The following is a 27,797-nucleotide window of genomic DNA, read 5'->3' as shown; positions in this document are numbered from 1 at the left end:
ATTATACATGTACTCTTGACATTCAGTGTGTGTTTATATGTATATATATATATATATATATACACACACACACACACAGATCAGCTACAACATTAAAACCACCTGCCTAATATTGTGTAGGTCCCCTTTGTGCCGCCAAAACAGCGCCAACCTGCATCTCAGAATAGCATTCTGAGATGTTATTCTTCTCACCACAATTGTACAGAGCAGTTATTTAAGTTATGGTTATTTAAGTTACCTTAAAAATATTTCTGTAACTGCTGATCTCCTGGGACACCCACATAGACTCCACTGTGAAGAAGGCTCAGCAGAAGTTTAACTTCTTTCACCAGCTGAGGAAGTTCAACCTGCCACAGAAGCTGCTGACACAGTTCTACTCTGTCCTTTGTACATCTATAACTGTCTGGTTTGGTTCAACCAAATGTCATTTTTGATCAAATCTAGACAGGCCCCATTTCCAGCAGCCATCAGTCCAACACCTTATCCTGTGGTAATCATGCTAAATTGCTAATTTGGTACTAGAAAATCACTTGTCATTATAGCAAACACAGTCGAAAGCTATTTGGTTTGTTAAATGAAGCTTAATATTGTCTTTGTGTTTGTTTTTGAGTTGCTACAGTATGCAATAGTCTGGCATGTCTTACGGTCAATATTAGGTCAAAAATGGCAAAAAAAGAAAAAGCTTTCTCTAGAAACTCGTCAGTCAATCATTATTTTGAGGAACGAAGGCTATACAATGCTTGAAATTGCCAAAAAATAAAAAATAAAAAAATAAAATAAATGAAAGTTTTCATACAAAGGTGTACTCAACAGTCTTCAAAGACAAAGGACAACTGGCTCTAACAAGGACAGAAAGAGACGTGGAGGGCCCAGATACAACTAATTAAGAGGATAAGTACATCAGAGTCTCTAGTTTGAGAAATAGATGCTTCACATGTCCTCAGCTGACAGTTTCATTGAATTCTACCCGCTCAACATCAGTTTCATGTACAACAGTAAAGAGAAGACTCAGGGGTGCAGGCCTTATGGGAAGAATTGCAAAGAAAAAGCCACTTTTGAAACAGAAAATCACAAAGAAAATGTTACAGTGGGCAAAGAAACACAGACACTGGACAACAGATAATTGGAAAAGAGTTTTATAGATCTTAATCCCATTGTGCTTTTATGGGATCAGCTAGATTGTAAGGTGCTTGAGAAGTGCCTGACAAGACAGCCACATCTATAGCAAGTGCTACAGGAAGCGTGGGGTGAAATGTCACCTGAGTATCTGAACAAATTGACAGCTAGAATGCCAAGGATCTGCAAAGCTGTCATTACTGAATGTGGAGGATTTTTTGATGATAAATTTTTGAAGTAGTTTAAAGTAATTTTTCACATTATTAATGTCCTGACTATACATTATGATCAGTTGAATGCCACTTTGGTGAATAAAATGACCAATTTCTTTCCATAATAGCAAAATCTGTACATTATTCCAAATTTATGGCCACCAGTGTATAATCCGCATTTTAAGGATTAACTAAAACATGCATGTCCTTTTCCCGTGATTCTGCTTATTTATGTAAGAAATTAGCAACTTTGTGGCAGGGTATATTTACAACTGCCAGCATTCATCACCAATAATATACAAGAATTGCATAATGGAATTAGTTTAGGAATCTTGGCTGCGTTTGACCACCATTATATGAAGGATAAATGCCAAATGATCAGATTAGAAATCTGAATAAAACTTTTCCACCATTAAATATGTAATACAACAGGCTCATTGTATCTGCTCACAATTTATATGTAAGGAAGTTTAGCTCAAGAAGGGAATTATGATTAATTCAGGGAATATTGAAAGAATTAAGGTGTACGTCTAATCACTCGGCCACGCTGAGCTGATATGATGCATCTGTTACTATTCTCATGGCCATTAAAAATAATATCACAAATATGTTGGAATATCGTTCGAGCACAGAGCGCAGATCTTTTAAGAATCAATCGATGAGATTATTTATCAAAATATACATTACTACTGTCAAATCCTCTTTGAATACAAACAAGACTTTATTTCTAATATACAACATCAAACTAACTAACACACATAGACTAACATAAAAAAAGGTTGGTGAATGGGCCATAACAGAAGGTAAATGGAAATGACCTGTAACAGAAAAAATGGAACTTTATGGAGTCTAGAGGCCAAGCCCTGAGAACCATCAATACTTCATTTATTATACCTCAATTTGCAATTGGATTACCTGAAGTATTTATATAAAACACCAGCAATTTCTAGCAAAAGTCTAGAGGTGTACTTGCATTCCGTTAGGAGGGCAGTCTTCAAGGAGAGTGCCTTAAGCTCGGCTGACTGCAATGGCTCAAAGGGGGCTGTCTGTAGACCCTGTAGAACTACAGAGAGGTCCCATGAGGGAACGAGGCGTGGTCTGGAGGGATTCAGCCTCCTGGCGCCTCTTAGGAACCTGATGATCAGGTCGTGCTTCCCTAAGGACTTATCGTCAACTGCGTCATGGTGTGCTGCTATGGCGGCAACGTACATATGCCATATGCTATGGCTGCAACGTACGTATGGCGGCACTACATTGACACGTTGTGTCGATATAGTGACACTAGGGGTCACTCTTGGGAGCCCGAGACACCTCTGGTCTTTGACAAAAGGCCAATGAAAATTGGCGAGTGGTATTTGCATGCCATTCCCCTGGACATATGGGAATAAAAGGAGCTGGTATGCAACCACTCATTCATATTTTCTCTTCAGAGCCAAACGGTCATGCTCATTGAGCTGAATACTACTGTTCATTCACCTCTGCTGGATCTGACGGCGCATTTCAGCAGCTTCTCCCTCCTCTGCACTGGTGCACTGCAGAGAACGCCCCTGGGTGTTTCGGCAGAATAACAAGAGAGTATATTTCCTGAAAGAGCTTTTTCTCCTCTAAAAGAGTATATATTTCTCTAAAAGAGCGGCACACACGGAATGTCTTTTTAAAGACGCGTCTTTTTAAAGATGCCTTTCCGATTGTGTGTTATTCCTGGTTGCGGTTGTTATCTCTCAACTTCGGATGTTCTCACTGTGAGAACATGACCATGGCAATGTTGCGGTCGCGGCTTGCTTTCGTAAGAAACTACGGGTATGAGGCCAGCACAGCTAGCACTGGGGGCGATTTGGGGACCCCAATGGGATCGTCTCTGCCGGGAATCCCCCCACGGACCTCCCATTCCCCAGCACGCTCGTCTGCCCCAGTCAGGCTTCCTGATGAGTTCGCCGGCTCGTCTCACGGAGAGTCTGGCTTCTTGTTCGGAGCCCGCAAAAATGATGAGAAGCCTCAGCTGGGCTTCCCCCTTCGGGGACGATTGCCCAGTCACAGGCTGATGCCGAAATGACGGACATGCTTTCCCGGATGGAAACCCTCCACTCTCCCCTGAACCTTCGCGGCTTGATGATTGGATTCTTGGCTCATGACGCCTCTCAAAGCAGCCACACCCTGCTCCAGTGCCATTCTTCCCGGAAGTGCACGAGGAGCTGACGAAGTTGTTGGAGGCACCTTTTACTGCCTGGCCCCAATTCCGCAATTCCCCCGCTCTCACTACCCTCGATGGCGGGGCGGCCAGGGGCTATACGGTGATTCCCCCGGTGGATAAGGTGCTCGCGGTGCACCTATGCCCACAGAGCGCCGCCACCTGGTGCAGACGCCTTAAGCTCCCGTCCAAGCCCTGTAGGCTCATGTCGTCCCTGACGGCTAAAGCCTACAGCGCTGCTGGACAAGCCGCCTCTGTCCTGCACGCCATGGCTCTCCTGCAGGTCCACCAAGCCAAGGCGCTGAAAGAACTGCACGAGGGTAATTCCACCCCAGATTTGATGCAGGATCTGCGCTCGGTGACCGACCTCGGTCTCCAATCGACGAAGGTCATGGCGTGGTCTCTCGGGCAGTATTCACTTCACCTTGGTCAAGAGCGAAAATGCTGCCACCCTGCGCGTGGAGATCGCTACCCTCCTACGGAAGGACGCGATATAATCTGTCCCTCCAGCCGAGATGAAGAAAGGGTTTTACAGCTCCTACTTCATCATACCGAAAAAAGGCAGTGGGTTGCGGCCAATCTTGGACCTGCGAGTACTGAACCGGGCTTTACACAGACTCCCGTTCAAGATGCTGACGCAAAAACGCATTCTGGTGGGTGTCCGGCATCAAGATTGGTTTACGGCAGTAAACCTGAAGGATGCGTACTTCCACATCTCGATCCTTCCTCGACACAGACCCTTCCTGCGGTTTGCATTCGAGGGTCAGGCGTATCAGTACAAAGTCCTCCCTGTCAGCCTGTCCCTGTCTCCTTGCGTCTTTATGAAGATCGCAGAGGCTGCCCTTGCCCCGTTAAGGGAGGTGGGCATTCGCATTCTCAACTATCTCGATGACTGGCTAATCCTAGCTCACTCTCGAGACATGTTGTGCACACACAGGGACCTGGTGCTCTCACATCTCAGCCGACTAGGGCTTCGGGTCAACTGGGAAAAGAGCAAGCTGCTCCCAGTTCAGAGCATCTCTTTTCTCGGTTTGGAGTTGGACTCAGTCTCCTTGACGGCGCGCCTTACGAACGAGCGCACCCAGTTGGTGCTGGCCTGTTTGAAGGTGTTCAAACAGAAAACAGCGGTTCCACTGAAACTTTTTCAGAGGCTCCTGGGGCATATGGTGTCCTCAGCGGTGGCCACCCCACTCGGGTTGATGCATATGAGGCCGCTTCAGCACTGGCTCCAGATTCGAGTCCCGAGATGGGCATGGCGCCACGGGACACATCGCGTGGCCATCATGCTTGTCTGTCACCATCTTTTCAGCCCTCTCGTTTCTACGAGCAGGTGTTCCTTTAGAACTGGTCTCCAGGCGCATCATTGTCATGACAGATGCCTCCAAAATGGGCTGGGGCACTATTTGCAATGGGCACGCAGCCGCCGGCCTCTGGACGTGTCCGCGACTGCATTGGCACATCAACTGCCTCGAGTTGTTGGCAATTCTGCTCGCCCTTGGAGGTTCCGGCCATTGATCTAGGGTGAGCACGTGTTAGTTCAGACAGACAGCATGGCAATGGTAGCATATGTCAACCGCCAGGGTGGTCTGCGCTCTCGTTGTATGTAACAACTCACCCGCTGTCTCCTCCTCTGGAGTCAGCAGCACTTCAAGTTGCTGCGAGCCACTCACATCCCCGGCAACCTCAACACTACAGCGGATGCGCTGTCATGGCAGGTTACCCTCAGGGGAGAGTGGAGACTCCACCCTCAGGTGGTCCAGCTGATTTGGAGTCAATTCGGACGGGCACAGGTGGACCTGTTCGCCTCCCAAGAATCCTCCCACTGCCCGCTCTGGTATGCCCACACCAAGGCTCAGCTGGCCCCCTGGCCTACACAAATATGTGTTTCCCCCAGTGAGCCTGCTTGCACAGACCCTGTGCAAGGTCAGGGAGGATGAGGAGCAGGTCGTTCTGGTAGCACCCTACTGGCCCACCCAGACATGGTTCTCGGACCTCACACTCCTCGCGACAGCTCCCCCCTGGAGAATTCCCCTGAGGAAGGACCTTCTTTCTCAGGGACGGGGCACCCTCTGGCACCCGCGCCCAGACCTCTGGAATCTCCATGTCTGACCCCTGGACAGGACGCGGAAGACCTAAGCAGTCTACCACCCGCGGTGGTAGACACGATCACTCAGTCTAGGGCCCCCTCTGCGAGGCGCCTGTATACTTTTAAGTGGCGTCTGTTCACTAAGTGGTGTTCTTCCCGACACGAAGACCCCCAGAGATGCGCAGTCAGATCAGTGCTTTCCTTCCTGCAGGAGAAGTTGGAAGGGAGGCTGTCCCCTTCCACCTTGAAGGTGTACATTGCCGCCACAGCAGCACACCATGACGCAGTCGACGATAAGTCCTTTGGGAAGCACGACCTGATCATCAGGTTCCTAAGAGATGCCAGGAGGCTGAATCCCTCCAGACCATGCCTCATTCCCTCATGGTACCTCTCTGTAGTTATTCAGGGTCTACAGAGAGCCCCCTTTGAGACATTGCAGTCAGCCGAGCTTAAGGCACTCTCCTTGAAGACTGCCCTCCTGACTGTGCTCACTTCCATCAAGAGGGTAGGTGACCTGCAAGTGTTCTCTGTCAGCAAAACATGCCTGGAGTTTGGTTTGGGTTACACTCGCATGATCCTGAGACCCCGACCGGGCTATGTGCCCAAGGTTCCAACCACCCCTTTTTGGGACCAGATGGTGAACCTGCAAGCGCTGCCCCAGGAGGAGGCAGACCCAGCCCTGTCGTTGCTGTGTCCAGTGCGCACTTTACGCATCTATTTGGATTGCACGCAGAGCTTTAGAATCTCTGAGCAGCTCTTTGTCTGCTTTGGTGCACAGCGGAAATGAAGCGCTGTCTCCAAGCAGGGGATCACCCACTGGCTCATTGATGCCATAACTATGGCATATATCGCCCAGGACATGCCGGCCCCGGTAGGGCTACGAGCCCATTCTACCAGGGGTGTAGCGGCTTCCTGGACCCTGGCCAGGGGTGCCTCTCTAACAGATATTTGCAGAGCAGCGGGCTGGGCAACACCTTTGCAAGGTTCTACAACCTCCGGGTGAAAACGGTTTCATCCCAGGTAGTGGCACGCAACACAAGCGGATAAGCCTGGGATAGCCGGCCGGGTGTATCGCTTGCACATAGCGCCCTCCACCTCCTTTTGAGCTGAAGACGTGTGCCATTAATTTCCAGTAATGTTCACAAACTTTGTTCCCTGGTTGACTTCCTCCGAGCCCTGTGGCAGTCGGTTTTTCGGAGAGACTCGCTGCCAGCCCAGTACACGTGCTAACTAAGAGTCCTGTTCTGGGGTAGGTGCTCTGCATTTGGTGGTTCCCTGTAAGTTTAACCCCATGAGATATATCTTCCGCTAGTTTATTTCCCTGTTGGCAAACTGCGTCTTCTTAGGGCAGAGCTCCTCTGCCCTAGTCTCCATGTTTGTAGTAACTCCTCCCCCGTTGGGTAGGATCTACCTTGAAGACTCTCCACATGGTTGGAAAGACCGTGTGACGTATTCTTCCACTTAAATATCCCCCCCTCTCTTTGGGTGAGGTGTGGTCTCTGCGGTGTCTTCCCCTTGGGAGGGACACCCCCCAAACTAGACCTGGTGGCCCAGTCGGATAATCCCCCTACTTTTTCAGGGAGTGGAAAAAGAGAAGGGGAAAAGAGGCCACGACTGGGTTAAGCCTGTCTCTATCTTTTGGGTAGTCGACTTGTCCCCAGAGGGCTATTCGACACTCATAACTATGTTGGGGGAGGTTATGTGTCGACCTGGTGTGCTGGCTATGAGGCACACAGTAGTCTGCCCACCACACACCACCAGTTCACATAACATAGTTCAGCCAATTGTGGCGTTTCGTATAGGGACCCCTAGTGTCACTACATCGACACAACGTAGAGTGAGTGACAGATAGGGAACGTCATGGTTACTTGTGTAACCTCCGTTCCCTGATGGAGGGAACGAGACGTTGTGTCCCTCCTGCCACAATGCTGAACTACCTGCTGAAATGGCCAGACCTTATATCGGCTCCTCAGCATAAAACCTGAATGAGTGGTTGCATACCAGCTCCTTTTATACCCGTATGTCTGGGGGAGTGGCATGCAAATACCACTCACCAATTTTCATTGGCCTTTTATCAAAGACCAGAGGTGTCTCGGGCTCCCAAGAGTGACCCCTAGTGTCCCTACATTGACACAACGTCTCGTTCCCTGCATCAGGGAATGGAGGTTACACAAGTAACCATGACGTTTCCTTGCGTTGAGTTTCATTGCTATGGTTCTTTGGCTCTTTGGCTGGGTCTGTAGGAAGTTCTAATTGTTCTACATCAATGTTTTTGGATGCCGGATGGTTTGGTGCTGGAATGATCAGGTGGGGCTTTGAAGCAAGGTGTCCTGCAAGGGAGGCTCGTAACTCCCCACCAAGTGTGTAAGTCATAGCACAGAGAAGAGAACTCCCCTCTGAACTTTGCATTCTGAGCTTTCCTAAACTCTACATTGTGCCGAACCTGGGTAGAGGGGCGCTGAAGCAAAGCCAGCCGAAGAAGGGCTAAGAGCCAAGAGTAAAGAGAGAAGAGGCAGAAGAGAGTGTTTGTCCTAGGCAGGAGGTTTTGTTGAGCTGAGGTTGACCATACCCCAAAGGTGTCTAGAGCCAATCAGCAGTGTCTTTTGCTGGGTCACTGGTCATTTCTGTCCTCCCCTCAAGATAATTAATTTATGGCCTTTACTCTATGGTTTGTTAGTTTTCCCGCTCAAAAAGTGAACATACTTTTATCCTGACTTTTAAATAATGAAGTAGGTGCAAGAGACATGGCATCTGTTAACATCAACATTCTCTACATAAACAGGCAAGCATTTACATATGAAACATGATATACTTTCTCTTCATGGTTACTTCACTACACATTATCATTTGAATATACATTATTATACATTGTATAATTGAGCATCTTATATGCACAAGGTCAGAATAATGCATTCTATGATTCTAACCACAGTTAGGCATCATGTGATGCATCTTAGCATATTCAAATTAGGTTATTTGCGTTGTGAAGTGTAGAATGATGATGCAATGGAGACTTTTTATAGTGTTATAGTTCATAATATTTGTATATGCATTGTAAAAAATTTAAAATTATAATTTGAAGAGATAAGAAAGACAAAAATTGGTGTCCAACTAAAAACAGTACAGCGGTTCAGATCCAGTGCGTGTCTGTTCAATCTCTCTATCTTGAACAATGAGTTTTAGGATGTGATGGTCGTGCTTCTACAGAGAATGTCTCGTGCTCCCTTATTAGCCTATTTTTTAAGTGTAAATTGGTTATATCGAAGGACAAAGTAATTCCATGGGTTTCATAGAAGAGTAGTGATGGGTTTCACGAATGGCCAGTAATGTGATGACCATTAACGTTTTGGGCATTTCTGATATACAGCATAGACGAGGAGGGGACTTGGTGCATCCACAGAACTCTCTTTGTTCACAAGATGATTGACACTCAACAGAGCAGTTTTTATGGACTCTTTTCAGGCATCTTTAACTCGCATACACCCGGTTTTGGTAGACTTTTTGGCGTCAGCAGGCAGAGTCTTTAATTTATAACATTGAGGAATTTCAGGGGCCTCTCTTTGTCTTAGTTTTAATAACTTGGAAGTAAATATCAATGTAAATCCTGGATTTAGGTCATTCTGTGTAGAAATTGTGAATTATTCTGCACATAAGATCCTACATTGATCAACTGATTAATGTCCTTTACAACAGCACAAAACAGTGCAATGAATAATACAATGCAGGTCATGTATATTTATTTACTTTCATTTCTTTTAATGTTGGGAAAAATGCGACTCTTCCTCTTCCCAAATATGTGTTTTTAATATTACAGCTTTCACCTTTCACTGCCTAAATCAAAATAGCACACATAATCACTTTTATATGGACTATATATATATATATATATATATATATATATATATATATATATATATATATAGATAGATAGATAGATAGATAGATAGATAGATAGATAAATCAATATTCTGTCACAGTGGATATATATATATATATATATATATATATATATATATATATATATATATATATATATATATATAAAGATTATTACAGGCATTTGCCAGTTGTATTATTTAGACTTTTTGAAAGCAGAATATCATCTTATTTCGGATATGACTATGCTGTATGACTGTATTCCAACATTAATTTGAATTGTCTTGTGCATGTAAAAGCAGTCAATGAATTCCTCATCTCATCCAATTTGCTCCCGCATGATAATTCAAGAATCAAAACATTAAGAACTGCCAATTTTGTTCCTTTAACAAATGCCACCTTCCTTTAAACTCTGTTTTATACCTTCAAACTGCCTTGCAACACATTTCTTTTGCTTCTCACAAGGTGCGTGTGATCATCACAGATGAGAATGATTGTGTTCCAGAATTCCTGCAGTCCATTTACAGTAAAGATGGCATCCCTGAGACAGTCACGACTGCAACTTCACTCCTGCAAGGTAAGGTTGTGGACCTGCACATCAATGCACCACCTAAAAGGATCTACACATGACACACCTTATACACTAGAAAAAGTCTCTTTTTAACACACACAGAAACATAAAGTCATGAAAAGACATCCTTCTTTCTATACCTTTCTGTTTAACACCACTTTTGAAGCACCTTCTCCATGGATCTGCCCTTTGATGTCTCTAAATTGCACACTGAATCTGTAGTCTATATTCTAACTCCTGAGAGAGCACTTGTAACGCACATTACATTTTAGACACAGTTGCTAACAAACCACCACTGAAATGAGGGAGTGATGGACAAGCAAATGCAGAGGACAAACCAATAGAATTTTTAGACAATGCAAACACAATGCCAAACAAAGCAGAACAAAATCACTGAGAAGTCACCTTGAAACCAAAAGATTGTGATGTGGTGAATAGCAGGTCTTTGAAAACATTTTGAGAGCTTAACACATAGACTTCTGGCAGAATTGGAAAGGTGACAGAGTGAGGTGTGCAGCAGATGTGCTGATTAGCAGGTGCACACTAACTGGCATCTGCCCACCGGTCTGTGTGGACTTCATGACAATTATCTCTACCAAGCACAAAATATCCTGCTTGCTCCAGTTAAACCTATTCAGAACTACAGAGACATGGCTACTTTTCAAGGATAATCTCTAAAATGTGGCTATTAATCATATATTCATAATATAGGAGATTAATAATTTATCATTTAAGCATCTGTGGAAACAGTCTTTTTTTAGTAATGGCTGAGGTTTGCTAAATTGTTTTGGATTACTCTTTAACATCTACTGTAGTTGGATTAGGATACCACCAGTGTCTCAATATGGAATTATATCATTTAATTTCCTATGCTGAATTCTCATTCTCCTGTGTAAGAAGTCTTGACCTTAGTGCATTAGATGTAATGGGTGGGGTGGAGGGGGGTTAGGGACCTGCCAGAAGGACTTGTTAAGTGGGATGAGGAGGACCTGATTGAGCACATGATGTGTGATTAATACACACTCTCTCATGTGGTGCAGTGGAGAGCACGACAAAGTCAGTTAGACAAAAATAAGTGGATTCGAGAACCTGCACAAGAACTTGAGGGTCACAAATGAAAGCCATCAGAGAGAAAGAGCCTTCAAAAGATCACTGGCTTCATTAACTTATTAGAATATCTAAAAACTGATGCCTCGTATAGAGAAAACCTAAAACAATTGGCTTACTGCTGAGTTTGCCTTTTTGTGCTCTTGAGTTTCCTCTTATATCAAACTTTGCCTACTTATGTCTAATTCTTATTTTCCTTCAGCAATATAAATTGCATTGACCTGTTTGGTCAAAAATACATATGCCACTGATGAGTTTGCTTGTGTATGAGTAAAATAGCCATTACTTTCGCTCTGCTGTTCTGTTTAATAATAATTTGTAACCTCCCTATAAACCTGTTCCAATCCGGCTGTAATGTGTTTGAGGTGCAATCTTTATAATATACAAGTCAGCAGAAATGGTTGTTTTCCTAAAGTGCAAAATCAGGAAAACTGGACCTCAACTTTTTTATTTATTATTTTTTTTTTTCTTTTTGTGGACATTAGCGATTCAATTTAAAAAGCAACTACAGTGCATGAAGCCTCTTATTCCGAACTTCATTTGAAATTCCTAAAGGAATGGCTTTGCATTCTACTGTAATTCTCAGTTTCAATAAGACACACAGCTTGGGATATTTTGATTGCCAGTCATGTATAACTAGTCTAGTCATTCATTTGACTACTGCATATATCCAAGCTATTTACACAGGAAATCTCAAATAAAGATTGATCCTATTTGCTGATATGGCACCACAATTTCTTTGTGTTAACACACACCTCTTCTCCCCTTCTCTCTCTTTGTCCTATCTTTGCAGTTTCAGCCAGCGATTGTGATTCAGAACAAAATGCAGAGATCACATACTACACACTTAGTCCAGATTTCATCATTTCAGCACATGGCACCATATTCCCTGCGGGCTCTTTGGATTATGAGAGGCTCAACCACCTGTATGAATTTGTAGTGATGGCAGTGGATAAGGGTGAGGTGCCCCACACCGGTACCGCCACCGTACGTCTCCGTATGGCCAATGTCAACGATGAGCCTCCAGAGTTCTCGCAACCTGTGTGAGTTCCTTATCTCCATCACCAACACCAGCCTCATGCCATGGCCTTTTTACAAATTTGATAATGAAGACCAGTTGTTTTTATTCACAGCATGTCCCCATAATTAGCAATCTTTTTAAAGAGCCAAGATAGTGTTAACAGTTTAAGTAATATAAGTTTTACCAAAATAACTGCTCTGAATATTTCCAGAGTTTTACCATGGGTTCACTTCCAAACTTAGCGCCCGGTTCACATCTGGCACTTCCCACAATTTATTGAAACTGTTCCTTTTGTAAATCCTCAGAATCCTGCTATGTATGTCAAGAATACATATATTTTATGTGTTGTATGACAAGAATTAAATATAGTTCCTTCATGCAGCCTTGTGCAATATTTAACAAGGTTAAAACAATAATGTTTTTAGCTTATAACAAATTTCAACAGATCTAGGCTTCAGATAACAATGGAAAAGTACAGGAGGTTGCCACTAAGTAACTGTAGCATTCCATGCTACAAGCTACTTATATTTTAAAGTTGTGGAACTAGTCAAAATACCCTTTTAAAAATAAGTTAGCTACATTACAAGCTACAAACAAAAGTAGAGAACTACTTCGAAGCTATTTAAGGGTGCAATATCTTTTTTAAATATATAACTGTCAGCATTAAACAGTATTTGAACAGATACATTTACACTAAATACAACCAATAAAACTAGCAAACATCATTGTTTATATAGCTGACTCAAAAACATAGTAATGAAAATCAGCATTTAACTAAAAATTCAGTCACACAAAAATTAAGGCGAGAAATGCTGATCATTGACTTCTGTAAGAGGAAACAAGTGAAAATATAGATGCAAGCAAACAATTATAGGGCCAAGAACCAAAATGGCCTAAAGGCCTATTTTACCTACAGGACCCACAGAGTGGATTTGATGTAGCTGCTCTGCAAATCCACACTGATTTAAGTCACCTTAAGTATGATTCAGACATGTCCTTTTTCAAACTCCAGTCAATTTCACAATCCACTGTACCACACGGCCACAACATTAACAGTCACCAAAGGAAGGTAGCAAGGTGAGAGTACAAAACGTTTGCTGAGAAAATGTTGTTGTTACAACAAAGTTGTTTTGAACTGAATCAGGAATTATACTAAGTAAAGCCTAGTTGTAGTAAGCCTAATGTGAAGACCCAAATGTGAACAAGTACAATAAAAAAAAAAATAAAATAAAATATCCTTTGTGGGGTTCGAGCAATCAACCTTTGAGGTTGTAGTGCAGAAATGTACACACTGCACAAACAGTTGATACATTTCAATAATGGCAAAGAGACATGCCAAGTGTAGAATCAGCACAAAAAAGTGTTGTTTAGTTACATTTTGAACCATAGGTAATGCTGTTAAACTGCTAAGGTACCCTGAGGACATGTAGTGAAATTAGACAGAAAAATAATTTTGTTTTTAGGCCAAAGAGTTCAAAAGTTATCTGCAAAAGAATGGCCTAGAGACCCCAAACTTGGTCTCGGGGCTTTTCATACACACCTCTATCAGTGTGCCAGATGTAATAATTGTTCTATGTACGGTTCATAGGGTTGCCATAGACTGCCAAGAATAATAAGGAAACTAACAAATGCAAAAGGTGTCACAGCACCTTTGGTGCTTGGCCCCTAATGATGAATCTGTTTTTTATTTTTTATTTTATTTTAGTATTTACTTAAATGAATCAGACATCCCAATGCTTCATATGAGATAGAGGACAGTTTTTGAGAGATTAAATTTGTAGTGTTGCTACCTTTAGTTTGTTACTCCCCTACACTGACAGAAAATATACAATAACTAATAATAAATACAAGGATTATAAAAATAAAATAGAGTGCTCATACAACAAGTGAACAACACACCAGCTTATCAACTGCAATAGTTCTGCAATCCTGGTTTGAAGTAAAATGTCTGGAACTCTTAAAGAGACTACAGTGCATCAAATAAACTGCTCACTAATCTATCTGATGCTCCCCAGGCTTGAAAATATGTTAAAAGTATGTGTAAGCATACTTTAGGATAGGTAAGAGGGATCCATCTTGATGGCCATCCTTTTACAACTTTCAATGCAGATGTAATTAATAACAGAACAGTGGCTTCTGTGAAAGACTGGGCCATTTTCACTCTTCACTGGCTTGCCTTTCTTAGTAGAGCAGTTCTTGTTGTGGAAAATGATGCAGCTGGTCTTTTCGACAGGGCTCTTTGACTCCCCTGGAAAAGTTTATTATTATAGTCACTACTGAATTTGTACTCCACTTGTTTACATCTTGAGTTAAGCCTGCTTTGATTAAATGGAATTAAAATGGTCATGTTTGAACAGGTCCACAGTTTTTACAGTCCTACCAAATAGCCTTACATTACAAATACACTAGTCAATTCCACTGGAAAAAGTGGGCTCATCATGGTTCCATCTGAAACTAAAGGAATCTGCCTTCCTGCTTTACTTCCCTGTCAGTCACTGACTTCACATTCACATTTTGTATTAAGGTACCAGCTGGTGTCAGACTGGCTTTTAAGGCACCATTGTGTCACATTTGATGATCTCAAACAAATTCTAGTAAGCTTTAGACATAACCAAGTGAATATTTATTGACCTAAATGCTTATTCCTCCACAGAAGTAGAATGAGTATGCAGCTGTGGGGGGCTACAGTGTTGAAAATGGATTGGCAGAGAGTCCAGTTGTGGATCATGACTACCTGAGTTCTATTGCAGACTGAGGTGCTTAGTCAAAGGACAGATAGTTTGAAAAAAATGGTAATCTATGGCATGTTGAATGATTCTGTTGAATGCTATTGTGCTGATAGGTCATTTTTTGTGAAAAGCAAACACAACAGCATCCTCAGTGTATTGACTGAGCCAGTAGGCTTTTCAGTCCAGGGTGGCTGGTTAGATGGCCTTGACATGTCACATCACCAGCCTCTCGAAACTCAAGGGAACAATGGGGCTATAGTCATTTTTGCGCGATATGGAAAATCTCTTTAACACTGATATTATAGTGGTTAATTTAAAGCATGGTATGACGACCTGGCCGAGGGAGATTTTAAATGTATCTGTAAAGACGTTTGTCAGTTGGAGGGCATTTTCTTTGTGCAATGTTGGGATGCTGGGTCAGCCACTTTTAAAGTCAGCAGTTGGCCTGTCACGATTATTAAGTAATCAAAGTTATTTGATCTAACTGTGATTATTGTCAGGAATGCAGAGGCAGGACCCAATCGCAGAGTTCAATAAACAAGAATTTATTAAATACAAAAAGAAAGGGAAAAACTCAATCAAAACTCCCACAAGGGGGAAAACAAACATAAGCTATCCTATAGGGGAAAAAGGTATCCAGGCTGGGGCAGAGGGTAATGGAAATGGGCTGGACTGGAAAAAGGGGCAAACACACAGGACCGACTGGATGGGGAACAGGACTGACTGGAACACGACCAACAAACCAGACCGACTGGAATACACACAAGCACACAAGACTGGAAACAAGGCGAACTGGCACTGGACAGAAAACATGAGGAGACTAAAATAGGGAGAGAAATCAAATGGGTTAACAGGGGACAAGTGAGGCAAATGAACTAATAATAAGCAAACAAGGAGGCGGGGTATGACGTAAGACAGAGAGACACATGGCGATACAGAAACAAAACAAAGCCACGTGCTCTCACAAGACAACAAAACACCCAAATGGCATGAGCGCACATCGCCATGACAATAAGGCAGTATACGCCCATGCCAACTGACAATCAAGACGAGAGAATGCTTAGCTACACTAAACAAAGCAATGCCACGCATTCTCGCACTAAACGAAACCTGAGCATACATTTCAAGGCAAACGTCACACAATGCACGCAACAGGCGACAAAAACAAGACTGGACACCTGTGCGAGAGTTCGGCCACACACACACACCCGACACCTTAGACCAAAGTGACTGAACCTCAGCACAACATGAAGACAGCTCGCGACCCAGGCACGCAACGTGAGCATGATGCGAGGCGCACTCGCGTTCACGAGAGACAGAAAACTATTGAATTGTCCCACACCATTGACAGCACTCAGAGCAGCTCATGAAAAGTGTGTGAAGGTTAACCGCTTCTGAAGTGCTGTGATGCATGGACCGTATGCGGATGTTTGCGCCAAACTCCTGCAAAAATATAATAGAGGATTTTGAAGTTTCACTTTAATTTAACAATCGTCTAATGGCCAATGTTTTTGGTCATTGTGGGTTCATACACGCATGTACACATACACGTGTTAAAGATGTGCAGTGACACAGAGATGCCTGCTTACTCTATTTCTGAGGTGGTAGAAATAAAGAAATATTTTCAAATATACACAGAATCTCAAAGGTCTTTCTGCATCTGAAATAAGGGCTTGTGGGATTAATCAGAGAGACTAAAAATATCAAGTGAAGAATATAGGACAGATATATATATATATATATATATATATATATATATATATATATATATATATATATATATATATATATATATTATTGCATAATAGAATAGAATAGAATAGAATAGAACAGAATAGAATAGAAAACTCAGGTTTAAAAAAAACAAAAACAAAAAAAACAGTTAATGTATAATGGACAGCAATAAACAATAGTTCCCTATCTGTCACTCACTCGACGTTGTGTCGATGTAGTGACACTAGGGGTCACTCTTGGGAGCCCGAGACACCTCTGGTCTTTGATAAAAGGCCAATGAAAATTGGCGAGTGGTATTTGCATGCCACTCCCCCGGACATACGGGTATAAAAGGAGCTGGTATGCAACCACTCATTCAGATTTTCTCTTCGGAGCCAAACGGTCATGCTCACTGAGCTGAATACTACTGTTCATTCACCTCTGCTGGATCTGACGGCGCATTTCAGCAGCTTCTCCCTCCTCTGCACTGGTGCACTGCAGAGAACACCCCTGGGCGCTTCGGCAGAAAAACAAGAGAGTATATTTTCTGAAAGAGCTTTTCCTCCTCTAAAAGACTATATATTTCTCTAAAAGAGCGGCACACACGGAACGTCTTTTTAAAGACGCGTCTTTCTAAAGATGCCTTTCCGATTGTGTGTTATTCCTGGTTGCGGTCGTTATCTCAACTTCGGATGGTCATGATCGCTGTCTTTCGTGTCTGGGCGCGACCCACACGGAGGCAGCGTTTGTGGATGGTTCATGTTCTCACTGCGAGAACATGACCATGGCAACGTTGCGGTCGCAGCTTGCTTTCGTAAGAATGTATGATGCCAGCGTGGCTAGCACTGGGGGCGATTTGGGGACCCCAATGGGATTGTCTCCCGGGTATCCCCCCGCAGACCTCCCACTCCCCAGCACGCTCATCTGCCCCAGTCGGGCTTCTAGATGAGTTTGCAGGCTCGTCTCACGGCATGAAGATGATGAGCTCTCGAGCGCAGCATCGGAGAGCGGGCTTGTCCAGTCGGATGCGAAGCCTCAGCTGGGCTTCCCCCTTTGGGGATGATCGGCCAGTCACAGGCCGATGCCGAAATGACGGACATGCTTTCCGCGAGCATCGGGTTAGAGTGGAACCCTCCGCTCTCCCCTGAACTCTTGCGGCTTGATGATTGGTTCCTGGGCTTGCGGCGCCGCTCAAAGCAGCCACGCCCCGCTCCAGTGCCATTCTTCCTGGAAGTGCACAAGGAGCTGACAAAGTCGTGGGAGGCACCATTTACTGCCCGGCCCCGATTCCGCAGTTCCCACGCTCTCACTACCCTCGATGGCGGGGCGGCCAGGGGCTATACGGTGATTCCCCCGGTGGATAAGGCGCTCGCGGTGCACATATGCTACCCTCATTTCCCAGGTGGGCCTATTCGGCGACACCGTCAAGGACTTTGCCCAGCAGTTCTCGGCGGTGAAGCAGCAGACAGAGGCAATCTGGCACATCCTGCTCCAGCACGGCTCAAGATCCCGCACCCCGTCTGCTCGTCGCCAAGGGCATCCCCCTTCGGTGACTGCACCGGCTCCACCGCAGCCTGCCCCTTCAGCCTGGCCCCGGCGTGGAGCCCACCGCAGGAAGCAGACGCCACCCGTCTCACAGCCGGCGCCTAAGTACCCACGGAGGTCCTCAAAGCACCCCTGAGATGGGTGACCCAGGGACGAGGGAACCCACTCATGTGGAGCTGGTAAAAAGACCACTCCATCCCCCGGTGGAGGGCCGGGCGGAAAATTTTTTGTTGCCTTTTTGTTTGATTTCACCGCATGCCCAAGTGGCTGTGGTACCCAACAGTTCAGCAAAAGAGCGGCTTCCTTCCTCCCTGGGTCACATACCACATGTCTCGGTCCTTCCTTGACACAGACCCTTCCTGCGGTTTGCATTCGAGGGTCAGGCGTATCAGTACAAAGTCCTCCCTTTCGGCCTGTCCCTGTCTCCTCGCGTCTTTACGAAGGTCGCAGAGGCTGCCCTTGCCCCGTTAAGGGAGGTGGGCATTCGCATTCTTAACTATCTCGACGACTGGCTAAACCTAGCTCACTCTCGAGACATGTTGTGCGCACACAGGGACCTGGTGCTCTTACATCTCAGCCGACTAGGGCTTCGGGTCAACTGGAAAAAGAGGAAGCTCCTCTCGGTTCAGAGCATCTCTTTTCTTGGTTTGGAGTTGGACTCAGTCTCCTTGACGGCATGCCTTACGAATGAGCGCACCCAGTCGGTGCTGGCCTGTTTGAAGGCGTTCAAAACAAAAACAGTGGTTCCACTGAAACTTTTTCAGAGGCTCCTGGGGATTTGGAGTTGATTCAACAGGCACAGGTGCACTTGTTTGCCTCCCAAGAATCCTCCCCACTGCCCGTTCTGGTACGCCCTGACCGAGGCCCACCTCGGCATAAATGCGCTGGAACACAGCTGGTCCCCTGGCATGCACAAATATGTGTTTCCCCCAGTGAGCCTACTTGCACAGACCCTGTGCAAGGTCAGGGAGGACGAGGAGCAGGTCGTCCTGGTAGCACCCTACTGGCCTGCCCTGGCGTGGTTCTCGGACCTCACGTTCCTGGCGAATTCCCTGAGGAAGGACCTTCTTTCTCAGGGACGGGGCACCATCTGGCACCCGTGACCAGACCTCTGGAATCTCCATGTCTGGCCCCTGCGGTGGTAGACATGATCACTCAGGCTAGGGCCCACTCTACGAGGCGCCTGTATGCCTTTAAGTGGCGTCTGTTCGCTAAGTGGTGTTCTTCCCAATGGGAAGACCCCCAGAGATGCGCAGTCAGATCAGTGCTTTCCTTCCTGCAGGAGAGGTTGGAAGGGAGACTGTCCCCTTCCACCTTGAAGGTGTATATTGCCACCATAGCAGCACACCACGATGCAGTCGACGGTAAGTCCTTAGGGAAGCACGACCTGATCATTGGGTTCCTAAGAGGCACCAGGAGGTTGAATCCCCCCAGTCCGAGCCTCGTTCTCTCATCGGACCTCTCTGTAGTTCTTCAGGGTCTACAGAGAGCCCCCTTTGAGCCTTTGCAATCAGCCAAGCTTAAGGCAATCTCCTTAAAGACTGCCCTCCTGACTGCGCTGACTTCCATCAAGAGGGTAGGAGACCTGCAAGCGTTCTCTGTCAGCGAAACATGCCTGGATTTCGGTCTGGGCTACTCTCATGTGATCCTGTGACCCCGACCGGTCTATGTGCCCAAGGTTCCCACCACCCCTTTTAGGGACCAGGTGGTGAACCTGCAAGTGCTGCCCCAGGAGGAGGCACACCCAGCCCTGTCGTTGCTGTGTCCGGTGCGCACTTTACGCATCTATTTGGATCGCACGCAGAGCTTTAGTATCTCTGAGCAGCTCTTTGTCTGCTTTGGTGCACAGCGGAAAGGAAGCGCTGTCTCCAAGCAGAGGATCGCCCACTGGCTTATTGACACCATAACTATGGCATATATCGCCCAGGACATGCCGCCCCCGATAGGGCTACGAGCCCATTCTACCAGGGGTGTAGCGGCTTCTTGGGACCTGGCCAGGGGTGCCTCTCTAACAGACATTTGCAGAGCAGCGGGCTGGGCAACACCCAACACCTTTGCAAGATTCTACAACCTCCCGGTGGAACCGGTTTCGTCCCAGGTAGTGGCACGCAATACAAGTGGATAAGCCTGGGATAGCCGGCTGGGTGTATCGCTTGCACATAGCGCCTTCCACCTCCTTTTGAGCTGAAGACGTGTGCCATTAATTCCCAGTAGTGTTCACAAGTTTGTTCCCTGGTTGACCTGTGGCAGTCGAGTTTTCGGAGAGATTCGCTGCTGGCCCAGTACACGCACTAAGAGTCCTGTTCTGGGGTAGGTGCTCCGCATGTGGCGGTTCCATGTAAGGCTAACTCCATGCGATATATATCTTCCGCTAATTTGTTTCCCTGTTGGCAAACTGCGTCTTCCTTGGGCAGAGCCCCTCTGTCCCAGTCTCCATGTTTGTAGTAACTCCTCCCCCATTGGGCAGGATCTACCTTGAAGACTCTCCACATGTTTGGAAAGACCATGTGGCATATCCTTCCACTTAAATACCCCCCCTCACTTTGGGTGAGGTGTGGTCTCTACTGTGTCTTCCCTTTGGGAGGGACACCCCCCGGCTACACCTGGCGGCCCAGTCGGATAATCCCCCTTCTTTTTTAGGGAGTGGAAAAAAGAGAAGGGGAAAAGAAGCCACGACTGGGTTAAGCCTGTCTCTATCTTTTGGGTAGTCGACTTGTCCCCATAAAGGGCCATTCAACACTCATAACTATGTTGGAGGAGGTTACGTGTCGACCTGGTGTGCTGGCTATGAGGCACACAGTAGTCTGCCCACCACACACCGCCAGTTCATGTAACACAGTTCAGCCAATTGTGGCGTTTCATATAGGGACCCCTAGTGTCACTACATCAACACAACGTCGAGTGAGTGACAGATAGGGAACGTCATGGTTACTTGTGTAACCTCCATACCCTGATGGAGGGAACAAGATGTTGTGTCCCTCCTGCCACAATGCTGAACTACCCGCTGAAATGGCCGGACCTTATATCGGCTCCTTAGCATAAAACCTGAATGAGTGGTTGCTTACCAGCTCCTTTTATACCCGTATGTCTGGGGGAATGGCATGCAAATACCACTCACCAATTTTCATTGGCCTTTCATCAAAGACCAGAGGTGTCTCGGGCTCCCAAGAGTGACCCCTAGTGTCACTACATCGACACAACGTCTCGTTCCATCCATAAGGGAATGGAGGTTACACAAGTAACCATGACGTTTAACAAAAAGAGAGACATGTTTTACTGTAAGTGTTTGGAAATATTTTGATATTTTAAATGTTATTTTTCACATCATTCTACCCGTGCAATAAGTTTTTTTAAAGCCTTAAAGGAAATCATATATCACTTTTTTTATTATATGATTGATGTTAAATATGAATAAATTAGTCCTTAAGGTGTATAAAGCACACATACACCTTAAGTGGTATAACAGTTTGTATGACAAATAATCATCATAATCTTGAAAGCCCTAAAACAGACAATTAATCATCATAATAAAAATTACTGTATTTGTTTGACATTTAATTGTCAGCGAAATTTCATAATCGTGACAGCCCTAGTCAGCAGGGTTCTTCATATTTCTACTGTAGTTACAATCAGACCCCGGTTGAATGGAGAAAGAGTGGTGTTCTAGTTGCAGTTACAAGCAAAAACAATGTCAAAAAGCCTCTGCCCTCACTTAATGAGATTTTCCTGATCATATGATCTTTCGTTATGTTATTCTCCCCTCATCTAGACCTTGTCGCTGAGCTCTTTCCTTAGCTCTTTCCTTAGTCTCTGTACTTATTTGCCTCTCATTCTGCTGATATTTCTGTTGCGCTGACTGTTATTGTTGTTTTTTTTCTGTCTTGTTGGTGTAGCTATGGCCCTTGGCCATTTTAATTGACTGCTTTTCTGGCAGGGAGCTCACTGAATCAGAGAGGCAGATTCAATCAGCCATGCATTCAGCTGAAGCTGGAGGAATAGAGAATGGGTCATGCAGGTTGGGGGCAGAAAGATAGAGAGACAGACCTCGGTCAGAAGTTTTGAAAAAAGAATGGGAGGGACAGACATATTTTTGTTTTAGTTGCAGTCCCAGTTGCCTAAAAGGTCTTTTTAATTACTTTATGCATTTGTATTCTAGTGTGCACATTTATGTCTGCATGGCTATACCCAAGAGCATGAGTTTGAGACGTGAAGGGTTTGGCAGCCTGCTTTAAATATTAAAGTCGATATGAAATCAAAAATTACTCTATTTGCTTTTTTTTATACACATTCCTGGTCCAGCACAGTCTCAACTCGAGATGGTGAAATCATTAGATATCATTTGACTTGCCCTGTACAAAAAGGTTTTTTTAAGATTTTTATTCCATATAGAATAACCAGTCAACAAAGAGTACTTCAAATAGACACAATGCAGGCATCAAGTTTTAGCTAGCTTCTTATCCAACACTTTGTTTTAAGAAAGAATACATCTATAAAAAAAGACTTATGTACAGTATGTAGTTCCAAACCGCTATGTTTTCTTTCTTCCATGGTACACAAAAATAATTTTCTGATTAAAATCATGGTTAGGTATTGGGTGTGGTTAGACTTTATGGTTAGGTGTAGGTTTGGAATTTGGGTTAGGGTTCTGGGTTAGGAATGTAAACACTTCCCAAAGTCAAATGTTTTTGTACGAGCCAGTTTGTACAATTTCTTACAATTTTCACCATCTCATACTGTTATTATGGCTTGCCATAAGACTTGGTTGTCCTAATCTGATTGTTCATGATTCATCTGTGAATGTTTATAACAAAAACAAAAACAAAAAATAAAAAAATAAAAATAAATGTCTTCATAATTTTTAACCAAAACCAAATAACCTTCCTTTTTGTTCCTGGAATTACTTCCATTTCAACTGACATCACCAATCCCTCTTATTTTTTTCAATCCTTCCTCTCCAACCACCTGGTTACATTCTGGTATTTAATCCCCACTTTTACGATCCAATGAATTTGATATGGATAAAATCAAGTCTTTTTGGATCTTTTTGGATCGCCTGTTTCACTCAGACTCACTTAAAGTAGAATGGGGTGCAAATGCTGTTTTATGTTGACTTTAAGGTTGTTTTGGTATTAAACTACTACTTTTGAAAACAGCTACAATATATTTAGTTGTCATTTTGACAAATGTAGCTTCATATGCTACAGTACATGTTGCATTCCAAAAAACAATTTGCTGCACACAAGCTAATTTCCTCTAAATGCTGTGGTAAGTCTTTGATATCAATATTTTGCCATTTTGGTATGTTACAGATTACTGTTTATATGATGTGCATGAAGAATCCTGCACTTAACCCTTGTGTGGTGTTCACTTTTTGGACCCTTTGGTACTGTTCGGGTCAAATTGACCTGGGACATTACTTTGGTTTTAAAAGCAATACAGAAATAAAAATGTACATAAAAAACTCCTTAACATATATTGCCTTTATCTCAGTTACAAACAATATATATAACATATATGATTAATGTTTGCAATTAATCTCTGCTAGATCACATTTAACAATGGAAGTGTAAGAAATCCACTATAATAAAGACTTGGATATCTTCAGAATGTCTTAGAGACTTGCGGATTAGCAGCTTTGAGTCAGGTTAGTAAGCAGCCAATAAGAATAACTCTGTTTAATGGTTAACCACTCCCTAGAAACCATTTAGAGCACCCTAGCAACCAGCACCATTGACATCCATTCAAAAAGGCTGAGAGGAATATCTTCGGATCAGAATGTCCTAAAGACATGAGAGTTGGCTTGTTTAACTTGGGTGAGCAATCAGTCTTCAAGTATCATCATGGAAACTACTTAGCCATGTCCTATCAACCATTTAGAGCACCCTAGCAACCAAACCTCATTGACTTCCTTTCCAAATCGCTTAGATGTGTATCTCAGGATCAGAATGTTGTAGAGACTTCATTGTTGGCTTGTATGACTCAAGACAGAAAGCAGCCTTCATAGTATCACCCTGGAAACTGTGTGTGTGTGTGTGCATGTATACATGTTTCTGTGTGTCTGTCTGTGTGTCTCTATGTGTATGCGGGTCAAATTGTCTCTGTGTGTATGCGGGTCAAATTGACCCGAACATCGTATGAAGGACATGAATGTGTGGGGGCATTGTAGCATGTGTACTCAATTAATTTTTTCTTTTCTTTTACATGTTCTTCACAGAAAATAAGCCAAAGCCATTGAGTTTCAGGCTGAAAAATGTTATCCTTGTATCATTTTTCTTTTGAAATGGGTCAATTTGACCCAAACACCACATAAGGGTTAATAAAGTTGAAACAGGGTTGAAAAACAAACCAGGGCATTATAATGAAATGCCCTCTAATTACTGTATGAACAGTTAGATCTTGCAATTATCAAAAACATCATCAAGTTTTCTGATTATTGTAGCAGGTTATCTGCTGTCCAGGCAGTAATAACATTTTGTGCTGCCATCATTGTATAACCGATTCAGGAAATATTTGAATATGGATGGCTAATAACTGCGGAACACTCAGCTCCCCTCTTCACCACACTGAGAAAGCTACCTGTATTTGTCAGTATTAGCTACATTACAGCTATGCATAGTTGTAATTCAAGTATGTTTGCTGAAACGTATTGCTAACAATAATCACCCCACCACAAGATACACAAATAACCGTCATTCATTCCATCCATAGAATAGTAAGAATGAGTTTTGGCAGGGGCTGATGTAGTAGAAGTATTAGATACTGACTTCACCACACACCCCTCTGTTCTCAACATCTGTTCTCCTTTAAACCCATCCTTCCTCAAACAGAGAAGACTCAATCTCTCCATCCTACATCATTTCACTGAGCACTGAGCACTGAGCAGGATAGCCTATATGTGTCTGGCCTGTAATTGAGTAAATTGTAATGCCTGTCACTGCTGTTTGTTCCATTTGGGCAGACTAATTTGCCCAAGCCCTCCGCTTCAAGGCGCCGGGCTCCTTCAGTACCACTGAAAATGAGCCTTGTCACTCATGCTGTAGCGTTTGCACGGTACATTATTACCAGATCTGTTTACCGGCACCAACCTGACCAAGGGCAGATAGAGGGATTTAAAGATATTTATTATGCACTGGCCTTCATGGTCTTCCCTTGCCATGCAGCAGAGCCGTGGGACATGGTAATGAGGGGGAGGCAGTGAGACTTCATAGATGTTTTATCTGATGATGGAAAATTATTTAAAACCATAGATGGATTAACGCATGGGCCTACCAAGCATTTGCCCTGGGACCCCACCGGGAGCTGCAGAAACAGTGTTTTTTTAATATATATATTGTATACAACAGTTGTTGTATTAGTTGTCAAATAATAATACATTTTGCTGCTCAGTCCTGGTGAGGGAAAATGATGGCATAATATAAGCTTGCAAAAAGTAAAACAATCCAGTGATTCAAAATAAACAAAAAGAATGTAAAAATCATAAACCAAGTTGATGTATTAAAAGTTTTTAAATGTGCACTAGTGAAAGAACTCAGTGTAAATGACGTTGTGGAAGATATTTAATGGAGGTAAGAAAGAATGAATCAACATTGCCTAATTTTGTTAATCTTTCTTAGTTGGGTCAGTGAAATGGCACTCATTTTTTATTTTATTTTTTTTTGTGGTCAAATTGAGTAAGAAACCCTAAAAAACATTGTTGATATCCGTGACTCAAAAATACATGCTATTTTTAAACAAATATATTTTTTACCTAAAAAAAAATATGTTTGAATTTTATTTTTGAAAAAAAAAAAAAAAACATATAGTTGTTTACGCTCTTGTGTATTTAATGTGGAAGGACATAATTAAATTATGAAACCAACATGAACACCCATATTTCTACTAACCTGACATGTTTTAAACTAGATTATTTTAAGATTTCTCATTTTTATCATCTTTCACAACCTTATTTGTTAATGACCCAAGTCCTGTCTCAAGAAGCCGGTTTTAAGTGTAAGTTTGAGTTTTGTTTGAGCAAACTCTGGTTTTTCGGTCTCAGTAAGGCGTATCAGTGTTTGCTGGTGTTCACTGCCATAGTAACTTACGCTACGGCTACACAACTAACCTGGGGTGCGTTTCCCATACAATGACGTAACTCACTGCTTAACCACCATAATACAATGCATCGTTGTAGAAATTAACTAGCTAGTGACAACTGTTTCCTGAAACTGTGGTAACTATGTCACACATCCATTGTTCGATCCACATTGGTTGAGCTGTCGTTAATGACGTTACTCAGGGGGTGGAGTAATGACTTCCACAAATATTAAATTATAACAGCTCATATGCACGTATACCAGAAAGACATTTAATGAGAGAAAGCTGCTGAAGACACAAAAATGGCATGCACTTTGTATTTCGACAGATTTGCGCTGCAGTAGATGGGTTTCCCTCAACAGTATATTATACTTCGGTGTTACCCGATGCACTTGAGCATACACACATGCACACTCTTCAAAAACATATAAACAATGCCACTTATGCTTTAGCATAAACACATAAAATCTGTGTGTGATAAAGCAATTTCCCTTAACAGGCTTTAATCCCTTAAAATGCTGCACTCATATTGACGTGACGTTTCAGAACACCGCTTTCTGCAAAATCCCGGAATAAATCGTTTTATTTTTTTATTTTTTTTATTAACAATTTTTATTAATTCCATTCATAAAACAAACAAACACAACATAAAATACGGAATCAAATTATATACATTAAACCCCTCCCCCCCAATACTAATGACCTGCCCCAAGATACAGAGTCTGGGGCAAAATGAAAATTGAGTGTCCAATACGTCATACATAATGCTCTGAACCCTCAACCAAAAACCTCCAAAAAACATGGGTTGTATCCCCGTCTTCTGATTGGCATCACCAGCAGGTGGGTGTGTCTTTAAGACCAAGCCTATACAATCTAGAGGGAGTCCAAGAGAATTGATGTAAAATCTTAAATTGTATCAGATGCACCCTTGCATCTCTAGATGTAGACTTTTTTTTTTTTTTTCTCCCAATTTGGAATGCCCAATTCCCAATGCGCTTTTAAGTCCTCGTGGTTGTGTAATGATTCGCCTCAGTCCGGGTGGTGGAGGACGAATCCCAGTTGCCTCCGCGTCTGGGACCATCAACCCGCGCATCTTATCATGTGGCTTGTTGAGTGCGTGTGGAGGCTTCATGCCATCCACTGTGGCAACCATGCTCAACTCACCACGCGCCCCACCGAGAACGAACCACATTATAGTGACCACGAGGAGTTTACCCCATGTGACTCTACCCTCCCTAGCAACCGGGCCAATTTGGTTGCTTAGGAGACCTGGCTGGAGTCACTCAGCACGCCCTGGGATTCGAACTAGCAAGCTAGCGAACTCCAGGGGTGGTAACCAGCATATTTTACCACTAAGCTACCCAGGCCCCCCTCTAAATATAGACTTGACATTTTTAGAATCCTAACCCACACTACCTCCTCCAATACCAAGTTTAAATCTTTCTCCCATAATCTCTTGAGAGAAGTTGAAGCTCCATCCCACAGACTCTGAATTAACAGGGAGTAATACACTGATGCCTCATGACCTTTCCCAAAAGCAGTAATCACCACTTCTAGAGT

General features: G+C 43.6%; 1 protein-coding gene across 1 annotated transcript in view; it reads left to right on the top strand.

Annotated features, from left to right (window-relative positions):
• Positions 1 to 27,797, top strand: part of LOC127409830 (neural-cadherin-like) — a 413,418-nt gene that overhangs the window by 154,014 nt on the left and 231,607 nt on the right. The window contains exons 5-6 of the mRNA XM_051644684.1: positions 9,944 to 10,055; positions 11,950 to 12,199. Of these exons, the coding sequence (XP_051500644.1) occupies positions 9,944 to 10,055; positions 11,950 to 12,199 (362 nt within the window). The remainder of the gene's footprint in view (positions 1 to 9,943; positions 10,056 to 11,949; positions 12,200 to 27,797) is intronic.

The sequence above is a fragment of the Myxocyprinus asiaticus genome, chromosome 2 (assembly GCF_019703515.2).
Source record: "Myxocyprinus asiaticus isolate MX2 ecotype Aquarium Trade chromosome 2, UBuf_Myxa_2, whole genome shotgun sequence".
In the NCBI taxonomy this organism is placed as follows: Eukaryota; Metazoa; Chordata; class Actinopteri; order Cypriniformes; family Catostomidae; genus Myxocyprinus; species Myxocyprinus asiaticus.
This window is presented reverse-complemented; position numbering and strand designations above follow the sequence as displayed.